Source organism: Accipiter gentilis, unplaced genomic scaffold (assembly GCF_929443795.1).
Source record: "Accipiter gentilis unplaced genomic scaffold, bAccGen1.1, whole genome shotgun sequence".
In the NCBI taxonomy this organism is placed as follows: domain Eukaryota; kingdom Metazoa; phylum Chordata; class Aves; order Accipitriformes; family Accipitridae; genus Astur; species Astur gentilis.
Window position 1 is genome coordinate 2,804,955 of NW_026060824.1, and position 14,348 is coordinate 2,819,302.

At 61.9% G+C, this 14,348-nt stretch overlaps 1 protein-coding gene and 1 long non-coding RNA gene across 4 annotated transcripts; one reads left to right on the plus strand and one right to left on the minus strand.

The window, feature by feature from the left end:
• The first annotated feature begins 496 nt into the window (after window positions 1–496).
• Window positions 497–12,585, plus strand: ARMC5 (armadillo repeat containing 5). 3 transcript variants are annotated; one of them, XM_049797106.1, is made up of 8 exons: window positions 497–801; window positions 2,020–2,127; window positions 2,640–3,040; window positions 3,248–3,462; window positions 3,843–4,324; window positions 5,006–5,138; window positions 9,702–9,936; window positions 10,180–12,585. In XM_049797106.1, the coding sequence occupies exons 1-8, from the start codon at window positions 525–527 to the stop codon at window positions 11,842–11,844; spliced, it is 3,516 nt and encodes a 1,171-aa protein (XP_049653063.1). In that variant the 5' UTR covers window positions 497–524; the 3' UTR covers window positions 11,845–12,585. The 3 variants fall into 3 exon arrangements, with proteins under 3 accessions (XP_049653063.1, XP_049653061.1, XP_049653062.1); XM_049797104.1 differs by having other exon boundaries at window positions 2,640–3,462; XM_049797105.1 differs by lacking the exon at window positions 2,020–2,127 and having other exon boundaries at window positions 2,640–3,462.
• A 611-nt stretch (window positions 12,586–13,196) lies between these two features.
• LOC126036889 (uncharacterized) lies at window positions 13,197–14,237 on the minus strand. Its single transcript, XR_007505404.1, has 3 exons — window positions 13,880–14,237; window positions 13,432–13,731; window positions 13,197–13,376 (listed from the first exon to the last, which is right to left on the minus strand). It is a non-coding gene; the product is annotated as an uncharacterized LOC126036889 (long non-coding RNA).
• Window positions 14,238–14,348: the final 111 nt, after the last annotated feature.

The following is a 14,348-nucleotide window of genomic DNA, read 5'->3' on the forward strand; positions in this document are numbered from 1 at the left end:
CGATTTCATGAACAAAGTTAACCCTTTCATTACATATGTAACGCTTGACCGTTACATACTACTACTACCCCCCGTGCTGCCCAGCGCTGGATGAACATACCTACTTTACAATCGCACCGATTGTGGATTCTGCTTTCCGTACATCACCGATCCCGTAGGAAACCCTCCCACGAGGGCCAGGATAAGGCTGAGGGCCCACTCAACCCACGGTAACGACCACCAGTGCTCCCAGTCCTCCCAGTACGCCGCCCCCCCCCCCCCCCGGCCCCGTCCTGAGGTAAAGCCGCCCCGCCCCTCCACCTCCCCACAGCGGAATTTCCCGCCCAGCCGCCGCGGTGCACCCTGGGAGTTGTAGTCCTCACGCCTCTTCCGCCTCCCTTACGCCACACCCCCTTCCCTCCCAGCGCCGGACTCCACTTCCCGTCGTACCCCGCGGCGCTGGGCGGGTCCTTCCCGGCCACCGTCTTTCTCCTTCCTCTTTCTCAGGCGCCGCCGGGCCCGGGCCCCGGGCCCGGGGCGCCGCCATGTCGGAACCTTTGGGTTGGTGCGTTGAGGCCGTGCGAGCGGCGGCCGAACCGGGCCTGGCCCGGGCTTTGTTGGCTTTACGGACCCGTCATACTCGGCGACCGGGAGGTGCCGCTCGGTTTCGGGAACGGGGTGGGTTGGGGCCGTTGTTGGAGTTGTTGGGGCCCGAGAGGCCACGGCGGACCCTCGATTTGGCTCTCAGCGTGCTCGGGAATTGTTGTACCGAGCCCGGTTGCCGCCGGCAGGCTCGGCGCCTCGGCGGCGTCCCCCGCCTCGGTGAGTGGTAGGCGCCGGGAGTTCCTCGGGGAGGGAATGGGACAGCACAGAGTTTCCCCCCCCCCCCCATAGAGAGAATGGGACAGCCCAGAGGGTCTTCCCCCCCCCCAGACGGAATGGGACAGCCCAGAGCCCCCTCACCCCCCCCACTGGGAATGGGTCTGGGACCACCCCCCCCCCCATACTTGGAATGGGACACTCCAGACCCCCGACCCCCCCGACCCCCCCCATACTGGGAATGGGTCTGGACACACACACACACACCCTCTCCCATACTGGGAATGGGACAGTCCAGACACCACCCCCCCCCCAGAGGGAATGGGACAGCCCAGAGCCCCCCCCACACACACACATTGGGAATGGGTCTGGACCCCCCCCCCCCATACTGGGAATGGGACAGTCCAGACCCCCTCCCCCCCCCCCCCCCAATATTGGGAATGGGTCTGGACCCCCCCCATACTGGGAATGGGACAGTCCAGACCCCCTCCCCCCCCCCCCCCCCCCCAATATTGGTAATGGGTCTGGACCCCCCCCCATACTGGGAATGGGTCTGGACCCCCCCATACTGGGAATGGGACAGTCCAGACACACCCACCCCCCCCAATACTGGGAATGGGTCTGGACATACACCCCCGTACTGGAAATGGGACAGTCCAGACACCCTCCTCCCCCCCCCCAATACTAGGACACCCCCCCCCATATTGGGAATGGGACAGCCCCTGACACCCCCCACCACCACCACCTTCAGGAATGGTTCAGTCCAAAGCCTATTGAGGGCAATTGGAGAATTCCCAAACTCCTGCCGGTGACCCCTGACCTGGCCTTGAGGGTCACTCCCTGTCCCTAACCGCGACCTTCGACCCCTGACCTGTCCCTCAGGGTGCCCCCATGTCCCCCTTTCCCCTTGGCATGCCCCTAACCACAACCTTTGACCCCTGACCTGTCCCTCAGGGTATCCCTATCTGTCACCCTTTCCCCTTGGCATGTCCCTAACCACGACCTTCGACCCCTGACCTGTCCCTCAGGATGCCCCCATGTCCCCCTTGCCCCTTGGCATGCCCCTAACCACGACCTTTGACCCCCTGACCTGTCCCTCAGGGTGCGCCCGTCCGTCACCCTCTCCCCTTGCCTTGTCCCGAAGCGTGTCCCCTAACCGTGACCTTTGACCTGTCCGTCCCCCCCCCCATCCCTGACCTCTGCCCTCTCTGTTCCCCGCAGTGGCCCTGCTCTCCTCGCCGGGACCGGAGAGCGTGCAGAACCGGGTGGCCCGCACCCTCGCCAACCTGGCGCTGGAACCCGACGGCGCCCGGGATGTCCTCGACGCCGGTGAGCAACGGGGTCCCCCAGAGGGGTCCCCGGGTGTCCCCAAGGTCTCCAGGGGACAAGGACATGTTCCCCAGGGTGCTTTGGGTGGCCGCAGGGGTCCCCAAAGTCTCCAGGGGTCACCTGAAGTGGTTTTTGGGGGGGGTCTCCTGGCTGTCCAGGGGGTCCTCCGGCTGTCCCCAAGGTCCTTTAGGATGGGTCCCCGTGTCCCCAACGAGTCCCTTAACGGCTTTCTCCTCCCTGTGGGTGCTGGGACACCCTCGGGGGGGGTGTCTCCCCCATCCCACGACGGGTGCCACGTGTCCGGAGGGTGTCCCCAGCACACGCCGCGATGCGTTTCTCGGCCCTGCGGGTAGCGGGACGTCCCCAACTTGTCCCCTGACGGGCCCGGACGTCCTCAAATTGCGTCCCCGATCCCCACCCTAATGGTTTTTCTCGTCCCTGGGACCACCAGGACATCCTTGGGGTATCCCTGAGGCCCCCACCTTAACTCTGTCCCCCTTTTTCCCTTGCAGGTGCTGGCCCCCTCCTGGTGTCGCTGGCCGCCTCCTGCGGCACCCCCGAGTGCCTCCACAGCGCCGCCCGTGCCCTCCGCATTTTGGGGGCCGCCCCGGCCCCCCGCCGGGCCCTAGGTCGAGCCGGAGCCGTGCGAGCTTTGGCTTCCCGCTTGGCGTCCCTCTCTCCGGCTGATCCCGCCTGCCCAGCCGTCGCCCGAGCTTTACGGGGTCTCACCGACAGCCCCGGCCCTTCGGCAGACGACGTGGCCCCCGCTTTGCCCGCCTTGGCCGCTTTGGCCGCTCACGCCAAGCGGGACCACCGTCAACCCGCCCTGGGAGCCATCGCCAACGCTTGCGCCCGCGCTCCTCTCCGACCCGCCTTGGGAGCCGCCGGGGCGGTGGAAGCGGTGACGGAAGAGGTGAGGAGAGCGTTGGCGTCCCCCAACGTCGCCGGTGCCACCGTAGCCGTCCGAGCGCTCTGCCTGTTGTGCCGGGAAGCCGTTAACCGGGCGCGGGTACGAGCGGCCGGCGGATTGGGGTTGCTCTTGCGCCTCCTGGCCGAACCCCGCGCCCGACCGTGGCGTCCCCGCGTCCTCCTGGCTTTGGCCGCCTTCGCCTACGACCAGGAGGCGTTGGCGGCTCTGGAAGCTCGAGGCCTCGTCCCGCTCCTCGCCGACGTCCTGCGAGCCCGGGCCGATGAGGAGGAAGACGAAGAGGAGGAAGACGAAGAGGAGGAAGACGAAGAGGAGGAGGATGAAGCCGCCGCATCCTGCGATCTTCCGCGGGAGCTACCTGGCCCACCCGGGCCCGATGCGGCCGCCGGGAGCTTGCGGGGACTCAAGTGAGTGGGGGGGGGGGGGGGGGGGGGGGAGGGATGGACAGACGGACAGGCTTTTGGGGGGAGCTCCTGGGGGTGTCCCTGGGGGTCTTGGGGTGGGGGGGGGGGGCTCCCTGGGATCACCTTTGGGGTCCTCGGGGGGGGGGGGGGGGGGGGGGGGCAGCCCTGGGATTGCCATTTCGGCATCCTTGGCAATAGAAGAGGGGTGCTGGGGGGGGGGGGGGGTCCCCAGCCCTTTGTGCAGGTGGTGGAGGGTGAAGGGCAGGGGGGGGGGTGTCCGGGCTGTCCCTTAGTGACACCCTGGGGGTCTGGGGCTGTCCCTGTCCCCCCCCCCACCACCCAAACTGCTCAGCCCCCCCCCCCCCCCCTATTTCTCCCCCCAGGTCCTGGCTCCTCTCTGAAGCTTCCTCCCCACCGCCCTCCCCTCCGTCCTCCACCGTTCCCCCCCACTGCCCCTCTCCCCCCCGCCGTCGCCTGCCCCCCATGGGGGCCCTGGCCTTACCCCGGGGGGTGGGCGAGGGGGATCCCTGGCTCCCCGAAGCTCCCGCTCTCCTACTTTTGGGAAGGCTGGCAGCCGCCGATGAACCCAGCCGAGCCCTTGCCACTGCCCCCGTTGTTTCGGGGCTCCTTCGTTATCTGACGGGGGTCCCTGCCCCAGCCCCCCGGGCTGCCCGGGTGCTGCAGCGCCTGACAGGGCACCCTGCTTTTTTGGGGGCCCTGGTCCGGGCTTACGTCCCCTCCCTGCTCCATTCCTGGCTGGTCCTCGGCTTCACCCCACCCCAGGCCGAGGAACTCTCACGGCCCGGGGGACCAAGGCATCCGGCTGTCCCCCCTCATCCCCGCCAGGCACGCCTCAAGGAGTTGGGTGAGTTGGGGGGGGGGGGGGGGGGGGGGGGGCTTCAGGGAGCTAACTGGGATTCCTGGGAGTCACGGCTGGTCTTTGAGCATCACGTCAGGGGTTCTTTGGGGGCTTCTGGGGGTCCTTGTTGACCTTTTGGGGCCCCCAGGGTTTCCTAGGGGACTATTGGGGGTCCCCAGGGGGGTCCTGGGTGGCCTTTGGGGGTCTCTGGGGGGGGCTGCTGGGAGTCCCACAGCAGGTCTGGGTGGCCTTTAGGGGTCTCTGAGGTGTCCCCAGCGGGCTATTAGGGGTCCCAAGGAGTCCCTGGGGGATTATTTGGTATCTCTAGGGGTCCTTGGTGGACTTTGGGGGGGGTCCCTGGAGGTTCTGGGTAGTTTTTGGGTCTCCCTGGGGGGGCTGGAGGAGGTCCCCAGGGGGTCCTGAGTGACCTTTTGGAGGCTCCTGGGGTGTCCCGAGTGGTCTTTAGATGATCCCCGGTGCCTTTTGGGAGTCCCTGGGGGGCTTTGGGTGTCTTTGGGGGACTGCTGGATGTCTCGGGGGGGCCGTTGGGGGTTCTGGGTGCTGGTTTGAGGCTCCTGGGGGTGATCCTGGGGGGCCGGGAGGAGGAGGAAAGATCCACAGCGGGATCCTATGGATCTGACACCCCCCCCCCCCCCCCCACCCTAATACGTCCCTGTGTCTCCCCAGGTGAGGGACTCCTGCGCAACCTGGGGGCGGCGGCAGCGGCCCCCTTCGGCGTGGGGCTGCTGACTCACATGCTGCGCTGCGGGGCCCCCCCAGCCCGCCTGGCCTGTGCCACCGCCCTGCCTTTGCTCGCCAGGTACCGACCCTATAGCGACCCTATAGCACCCTTATAAAGCCCCTATAGTTTCCCTGCTGCGGCCTCCCACCCCCACCCCGAACTGGCCCATAACTCACCTTGGGGGGGGGGGGATTCCTCACGCGTTCCCCTGCACCCGGACCCGTAAATCCTCTATAGACCCCATATGTCCCCTATAGACTCTACAGTGTCCCTGTAGCCCCCCCCAGAACCAGCCCAATAACTCCCGTAGGAGATCCCCAATGTGTTCCCCTGCGCCTGAGCCCATAAATCCTTTATAAAGCCCAATACATCATCTTTAGAGCCTTTTAAGACCCCTATAGAGCCTTTTAAGTCCCCTATAGAGCCTCTGCGGCCCCCTCTAGCCCCCAGAACCAGCCCCATAACTCCCGTGGGAGATCCCCGATGTGTTCCTCTGCGCCCGAGCCCATAAATTCTCTATAAAGCCCAATAAATCATCTCTAGAGCCTTTTAAATCCCCTATAGACTCTTTTAAGTCCCCTATAGACCCTTTCCCCTATAGAGCTTCTGCAGCCCCCATAACCAGCTCCATAACTCCCGTAGGAGATATGTGTTCCCCTGCGCCCAGGCCCATAAATCCTCTATAAAGCCCAATACATCATCTCTAGAGTCTTTTAAGTCCCCTATAGACCCTTTTAAGCCCCCTATAGAGCTTCTGCAGCTCCCTCTAGCCCCCAGAACCAGCCCCATAACTCCCGTGGGAGATCCCCGATGTGTTCCTCTGCGCCCGAGCCCATAAATTCTCTATAAAGCCCAATAAATCATCTCTAGAGCCTTTTAAATCCCCTATAGACTCTTTTAAGTCCCCTATAGACCCTTTCCCCTATAGAGCTTCTGCAGCCCCCATAACCAGCTCCATAACTCCCGTAGGAGATATGTGTTCCCCTGCGCCCAGGCCCATAAATCCTCTATAAAGCCCAATACATCATCTCTAGAGTCTTTTAAGTCCCCTATAGACCCTTTTAAGCCCCCTATAGAGCTTCTGCAGCTCCCTCTAGCCCCCAGAACCAGCCCCATAACTCCCGTGGGAGATCCCCGATGTGTTCCTCTGCGCCCGAGCCCATAAATTCTCTATAAAGCCCAATAAATCATCTCTAGAGCCTTTTAAATCCCCTATAGACTCTTTTAAGTCCCCTATAGACCCTTTCCCCTATAGAGCTTCTGCAGCCCCCATAACCAGCTCCATAACTCCCAGAGGAGATACGTGTTCCCCTGCGCCCAGGCCCATAAATCCTCTATAAAGACCAATACATCATCTCTAGAGTCTTTTAAGTCCCCTATAGACCCTTTTAAGCCCCCTATAGAGCCTCTGCGGCCCCCTCTAGCCCCCAGAACCAGTCCCATAACTCCCGTGGGAGATCCCCGATGTGTTCCCCTGCGCCCGAGCCCATAAATTCTCTATAAAGCCCAATAAATCATCTCTAGAGCCTTTTAAATCCCCTATAGACTCTTTTAAGTCCCCTATAGACCCTTTCCCCTATAGAGCTTCTGCAGCCCCCCCCAGAACCAGCCCAATAACTCCCGCAGGAGATCCCCTATGTGTTCCCCTGCACCCAGGCCCATAAATCCTCTATAAAGCCCAATACATCATCTCTAGAGTCTTTTAAGTCCCCTATAGACCCTTTTAAGCCCCCTATAGAGCTTCTGCGGCTCCCTCTAGCCCCCAGAACCAGCCCCATAACTCCCGTGGGAGATCCCCGATGTGTTCCTCTGCGCCCGAGCCCATAAATTCTCTATAAAGCCCAATAAATCATCTCTAGAGCCTTTTAAATCCCCTATAGACTCTTTTAAGTCCCCTATAGACCCTTTCCCCTATAGAGCTTCTGCAGCCCCCATAACCAGCTCCATAACTCCCGTAGGAGATATGTGTTCCCCTGCGCCCAGGCCCATAAATCCTCTATAAAGCCCAATACATCATCTCTAGAGTCTTTTAAGTCCCCTATAGACCCTTTTAAGCCCCCTATAGAGCTTCTGCAGCTCCCTCTAGCCCCCAGAACCAGCCCCATAACTCCCGTGGGAGATCCCCGATGTGTTCCTCTGCGCCCGAGCCCATAAATTCTCTATAAAGCCCAATAAATCATCTCTAGAGCCTTTTAAATCCCCTATAGACTCTTTTAAGTCCCCTATAGACCCTTTCCCCTATAGAGCTTCTGCAGCCCCCATAACCAGCTCCATAACTCCCGTAGGAGATATGTGTTCCCCTGCGCCCAGGCCCATAAATCCTCTATAAAGCCCAATACATCATCTCTAGAGTCTTTTAAGTCCCCTATAGACCCTTTTAAGCCCCCTATAGAGCTTCTGCAGCTCCCTCTAGCCCCCAGAACCAGCCCCATAACTCCCGTGGGAGATCCCCGATGTGTTCCTCTGCGCCCGAGCCCATAAATTCTCTATAAAGCCCAATAAATCATCTCTAGAGCCTTTTAAATCCCCTATAGACTCTTTTAAGTCCCCTATAGACCCTTTCCCCTATAGAGCTTCTGCAGCCCCCATAACCAGCTCCATAACTCCCAGAGGAGATATGTGTTCCCCTGCGCCCAGGCCCATAAATCCTCTATAAAGCCCAATACATCATCTCTAGAGTCTTTTAAGTCCCCTATAGACCCTTTTAAGCCCCCTATAGAGCTTCTGCGGCCCCCTCTAGCCCCCAGAACCAGCCCCGTAACTCCCGTGGGAGATCCCCGATGTGTTCCCCTGCGCCCGAGCCCATAAATTCTCTATAAAGCCCAATAAATCATCTCTAGAGCCTTTTAAATCCCCTATAGACTCTTTTAAGTCCCCTATAGACCCTTTCCCCTATAGAGCTTCTGCAGCCCCCATAACCAGCTCCATAACTCCCAGAGGAGATATGTGTTCCCCTGCGCCCAGGCCCATAAATCCTCTATAAAGCCCAATACATCATCTCTAGAGTCTTTTAAGTCCCCTATAGACACTTTTAAGCCCCCTATAGAGCTTCTGCGGCCCCCTCTAGCCCCCAGAACCAGCCCCATAACTCCCGTGGGAGATCCCCGATGTGTTCCTCTGCGCCCGAGCCCATAAATTCTCTATAAAGCCCAATAAATCATCTCTAGAGCCTTTTAAATCCCCTATAGACTCTTTTAAGTCCCCTATAGACCCTTTCCCCTATAGAGCTTCTGCAGCCCCCATAACCAGCCCAATAACTCCCGTAGGAGATCCCCGATGTGTTCCCCTGCGCCCAGGCCCATAAATCCTCTATAAAGCCCAATACATCATCTCTAGAGTCTTTTAAGCCCCCTATAGACCCTTTTAAGCCCCCTATAGAGCCTCTGCGGCTCCCTCTAGCCCCCAGAACCAGCCCCATAACCCACCTGCGGGTTTGCCGCATGGATTCCCACTTGTTCACTGGTCTCAAGTGCCTATAGAGCCCCGTAGGTTCCGGATGGGGTCCCCAAAACAGCCTTTAGATCCCACATAGGTGTTCAGTATAGATTTCCATAGGCAAGGCAGGGCATGCGTTATATGTATTTTCCCAGTAGGTGGCCCCATTGATCCACTACAGCCAATTTCACAAGTGTTTCCTCTAGATTTCTACGGATCTTCCGTAGGTCGCCTCGTAGTGAGTGCAATAATTTCCTATAGATCCCCTATTTCTGGCCCCGTAGAGCCCCCGTAAATCCTCTATAGATCCCCAGTGCCCAAGTCTATAGATTACCTATAGGGGCCCCTTGCAGAACTCGCCACGGGCAGCCCTGTACGTTCCCTATGGCTGCCCCCTAAGCGACCCTGCTAGTCCTCATAGGCAGCCCCATAAGTCTCATATAGATTTCCTACCTATAGCCCTATAGTTCCCCTATAGATCTGCCTACAGAAATCCTATACGTTCCCTCTGTGTGCCCCCCTCGCCCCGTGTCGTCGGCACATCACTCGTGTCGCAGGCGTGTGCAGCCCCCCCGGGGTGGGGGGGGTGGCCCTAGACCCTGTAGCATCCCCCACGCGTTGGCGTGACCCACGGCACTGGCGTCGCGTTGGCGTGACCCACGGCGTTGGCGTCGCGTTGGCGTGACCCACGGCGTTAGCGTCACGTTGGTGTGACCCACAGCGTTGGTGTCGCGTTGGCATGACCCACGGCGTTAGCGTCGCGTTGGCGTGACCCACGGCGTTGGCGTCGCGTTGGCGTGACCCACGGCATTGGTGTCACATTGGCGTGACCCACTGCATCGGTGTGACCCGTGACGTTGGCATCACCCACAGCACTGGCGTCACGTTGCCGTGACCCGTGACGTTGGCATCGCGTTGGCATCGCCTACAGCGTTGGCGTCACGTTGCCGTGACCCGCGTCGTTGCCAGGACTCGTGTCGGCGTCACGTTGGCGCGACCCGCGGTGTCGACGTCACGTTGGCGCGACCCCGCGTTGGCGGCATCCCGTTGGCGCGACCCACGTCATTGGCGTGACTCGGGTCACCGTTGTCACGGTGGCGCAGCCTGTGTTGTTGGTACGACCCTCGGCACCGGTGTGGCGTCGGCGTGACCCTTGGCGTCCCTTTGCCATGACGCCGGCGTGACACGTGTCCTTGACGTGCGCAGGCCGGCGTCCCCGGCACGGGGGCTGCTGTGGGGAGGGGGTGCGGTGGCCCTGCTGCTCTCGGCGGTGGCCCGGGGCCCCACGTCCCCCTACGAGCCCCCGCCGGCCTTCGCCCTCTACGCTGCCGATGCCATCGCCCTCCTGCGGGGACATGCCGGGGACACGCCGGGGGACATCGGGGACGCGACAGGGGACGGTGAGGACACGCTGGGACGTGCCAGCGCCGAGGACCTGCAGGTACGGCCCCACGGGGTGCTGGGGACAAACGATGGGGACGTTGAAGATGTGGTTGGGGACACCGAAGCCGCTGGGGATCGTTGGGGACGTTGAGGGCTTGTGGGGACACCGAGGAGCCGGTTGGGGACGTAGGGATCGCGAGGGACTCGTGGCAACAGACGTACGGGGATACTGGGGACATCGGGGATCCCATGGGGACACTGGGACACCCACAGACTCTCCGGTGCTCTTGGGGATCTACAGGTGCACGGAGATGGGGACACCAGGGACCCGTGGGAACATGGGGACGCTGAGGACCTGTGGGGACAAGCGGACAGACGTGGGGAGAGTGACGACGTCCTTGGGGAGAACGGTGACCTGCAGAGACCTCCGGACCGCCACAAGGACCTCAAGGACCCCTGGGGACACCCAGACACCTTTGGGGACGCTGAGGACACCTGGGGACACGTGGACGGCCACGCAACCTCTCCTGCGGATGGACACGGTGACGTCGGGGACGCGCCAGGGTGCACCGATGGACACGGGGACCCGTGGGGACACGCAGACGGACTTGGGGACGCTGATGACTCGTGGGGGCCCCCGGGGTCTCCGTGTCCCCTCTACCCCCCACCCCTGCTCTCCCCCGTGTCCCCATGTCCCCAAGTATCTCCAGACCCGTTTCCCCCGGGCTCCCCCTGTCCCCAAGTGTCCCAGAGGGCTGCTAAACGTCCCCGATCATCCTCTTGTCCCCAGCTGTCCCCAAACCCGCCCAACTTCCATTCCCCAGTGGCCCCAAGACCCCCCAAATGTCCCCTGCTCTCCTCTTCTCCTCCGCTGTCCTCGAACCTCCCCAACTCGTGTCCTCGGGCGCCTCTGAGGTGCTCCAACCCACGGCCCCAACTGTCCCCACGGCCCCAGGTTTCCCCAAACCCCCTCGATCCGTGTCCCCAGGTGTCCCCGACATCTTCCAACCCATCTCCCCAACCATCTCCCTGTCTCCGAGCCTCCCTAAGCTCCTCCGGCTCCTGTCCCCGAGCGTCCCCAAGCTCTTCCAACCCATCTCCGCCACCGTCTCCAGCCCCCCAAGCGTCCCCCACCCCCCCAGCCGCGCGTCCCCCGGTGTCCCCAATGTGTCCCTATGCCCGGACCCCCCACGACCTCCTCCTCCTCCCCAACGGCGCCCACCCCGGGGTGCCAGCAGCCCGAGCGGCCCTGACCCGGGGGTCCCCCGTCTTGGGAGCCATGTTGGGGGGAGCTTTTGCCGAGGCCCGCCAGGCAGCGGTGACCTTAGGCTGCGCCCCCCGCCACCCTCTCCTCCTCCTCCTTCATTTTGTCCACGGCTGCCGGGGTCACCCCAAGGACAAATGTCCCTTCCTGTCCCCGCCGGTGTCCCCCGCCGCCGCCGACGCCGCCGTTGCCTTGGCCCGCCGTTATTTGGTGGACGGTTTCGAGGGCGTCATGGTCGCCGCCGTCGCCGCGTCCCCCGGCGCCCTCTGGGCTTTGGCCGAGAGGTGGGGTTGCGCCCCGTTGGCCACCCGGGCCGCCCAAGCCATTTTAGGGGGGCAACCCCACGACGTGGCCCCTCGTTTGGTTCGGGTGGCGCAGTTGGCCCGATGTCCCCCTCGCTTGGCCAGGGCCTTGATGGCTGCTGTGGCACCCCGGGGGGTCCAGCCCCACCTTGAGATGGGGGAGCCGTGGGGTGGGGGTGACCCCTTGCTGCGACTCCCCGGAGATGCCAATGGGGACCTCGGGGACGTCCAGGAGGACCTCGGGGACTTGGAAGATGATTTTGGGGTCCCTTACGAGGATCTCGGGGATAACCGGGGAGACCTCGGCAATGTGGCAGACCCCTTTGGGGACCCTTCTGGGGATGTTGGGGACCCCTTAGGTGAAGATGATGCGGATGTGGAGGTCAAGGGGCCTCTGTAAGAGCTTGGGGACCCCTTTGGGGGTCTTGGGGACCACTGCGTGGGTGTTGGGGACCCCTTAGATGAAGACGAGGAGGACGTGGAGGTCAGGGACCTCTCTAGGACCTTGGGGACCACTGCATCAGTGTTGGGGACCTCTTCGATGAGGACGTGGAGGTCAGGGACCTCTAAGACCACGGGGACACCCTCGGGGACATCTCTGGATGTTGGGGGACCCCTTAGACGATGTGGACGTGAAGGTCAGAGGACTTCTCCAAAGCCTTGGGGGCCCTTTTTTATGGGTCTCGGTGACCCCTTAGATGAAAATCAGGAGGACGTGGAGGTCAGGGGACCTTCCTGAGACCTTGGGGACATCCTGGAGGAGCCCTTTGTGCCTGTTAGGGACCCCTTAGACAGAGACGAGGAAGACGAAAGCCGTCAGGAGAGCTCTCTGAGATCTTGGGGACACCTTTAGGGACCTTGAGGAGATGGAGGACACCTACGGGGGCCTCAGGGAGGACTTCAAGGACGTGGTGGACCTTCTTGGGGACCCTTTCGATGAGGACACGGAGGTCAAGGGACCTCTCTGAGACCTCGAGAACACCCGTTAATCTGGGGACGCGCTGAAGGACCGGAGCAACGTTGGAGAACCCTTAGATGAAGATGAGGAGGGCGTGGAGGTTGAGGGACACCCTTGGGGTCCTCTTCTAGATGTTAAGACCTTTTTTGATGATAAAGACAAGGCTGAAGGAGATGGGGAGCCCCCCCCCCCCCCCCCCCCCCCCCCGTGAGGACCTTGGGGACCCCCCGTGAGGACCATGGGGACCTCATCTAGATGTTGAGGCTTGCTTTTTTTTTTTTTTTTTTTTTTTTTTTTTGGATGATGATTACGATGAAGATGAGGCCAGGGAAGTGGGGGACCTACAACCCCCACCCCCCCCCCCCCCCCCCCCCCAGGTTATGGGGCATCCCCACAGCGGCAGAGCAGGGCTGCTACGGTGGGGGGGGGGCACCCGGTTTCAGGTCGATTTTGTGGGATTTGGGGGTCGTGACTGTAGCGAAGGTGACGCACAATAAAGGAGGTGGATCTGCTCCAGCGCGGTCAGGATTTGGGCGTCTGCCTCCACCCCACCCCCGCATCCCCATATCCCATGGATCCAGGCGTGTGTGTGTCCCCCCCCCCCATATCCCATAGATCCAGGCATGTGTGTCCCCATTTCCCATGGATACAGGCACGTGTGTCCCCCCATCCCGTGGACCCAGGCGCGTGTCCATCCCCCCCCGTATCCCATGAACCCAGGCGTGTGTGTCCATCCCCATTCCCCCCCCCCATATCCCATGGACCCAGGCGTCCAGGCCTGTTCCCTTCCCAACTCCAAGTCCCCTCCTTCTTCCTCCCACGGACACAAGCATCCGCGCCCCCCCCCCCCCTCGTATCCCACAGACCCACTCATCCACTCCCCTTCCCCGTATCCCACGGACTCAATCATCCAGACCCCCTCTGTATCCCACGGACCTCTCCGTATCCCACAGACCCTTCTGTATCCCACAGAACTCCCCCTGTCTCCCATGGACTCAATCATCCGGACCCCCTCCGTATCCCACAGACCTCTCTGTATCCCACAGACCTCTCCGTATCCCACGGACCCTTCCGTATCCCACAGACCCTTCTGTATCCCACAGAACCCCCCCTGTCTCCCACGGACTCAATCATCCGGACCCCCTCCGTATCCCACAGACCTCTCCGTATCCCACGGACCCTTCCATATCCCACAGACCCTTCTGTATCCCACAGAACCCCCCCTGTCTCCCACGGACTCAATCATCCGGACCCCCTCCGTATCCCACAGACCTCTCCGTATCCCACGGACCCTTCCGTATCCCACAGACCCTTCTGTATCCCACAGAACTCCCCCTGTCTCCCATGGACTCAATCATCCGGACCCCCTACGTATCCCACAGACCTCTCCGTATCCCACAGAGCCTTCTGTATCCCACAGAACCCCCCCTGTCTCCCACGGACTCAATCATCCGGACCCCCTCCGTATCCCACAGACCTCTCCATATCCCACAGACCTCTCTGTATCCCACGGACCCTTCCGTATCCCACAGACCCTTCTGTATCCCACAGAACCCCCCCTGTCTCCCACGGACCCAATCATCCGGACCCTCTCCGTATCCCACGGACCCTTCCGTATCCCACAGACCCTTCTGTATCCCACAGAACCCCCCCTGTCTCCCACGGACGCAATCATCCGGACCCTCTCCGTATCCCACGGACCCTTCCGTATCCCACAGACCCTTCTGTATCCCACAGAACCCCCCCTGTCTCCCACGGACCCAATCATCCAGACCCTCTCCGTATCCCACCGTATCCCACAACCCCCTCCCCCCAATATCCCACGGACCCAGGCATCCGGGCACCCCCCCCCCCCTCCCGCCATCTCGTATCCCGTGGACTCAGGCGTCCGGATATTTCTCCCCCCCCCCCCCCCCCTTTTTCCCGGGCCGGGACCCAAGCGTCCG

Coding starts and splice junctions, on each gene's coding strand:
- ARMC5 (XM_049797104.1), top strand. CDS start 525: ATGTCGGAACCTTTGGGTTGGTGCGTTGAGGCCGTGCGAGCGGCGGCC. Junction 5,139..9,701: donor GCCCTGCCTTTGCTCGCCAG/GTACCGACCCTA, acceptor TGACGTGCGCAG/GCCGGCGTCCCCGGCACGGG. Junction 9,937..10,179: donor CCAGCGCCGAGGACCTGCAG/GTACGGCCCCAC, acceptor GGGGATCTACAG/GTGCACGGAGATGGGGACAC.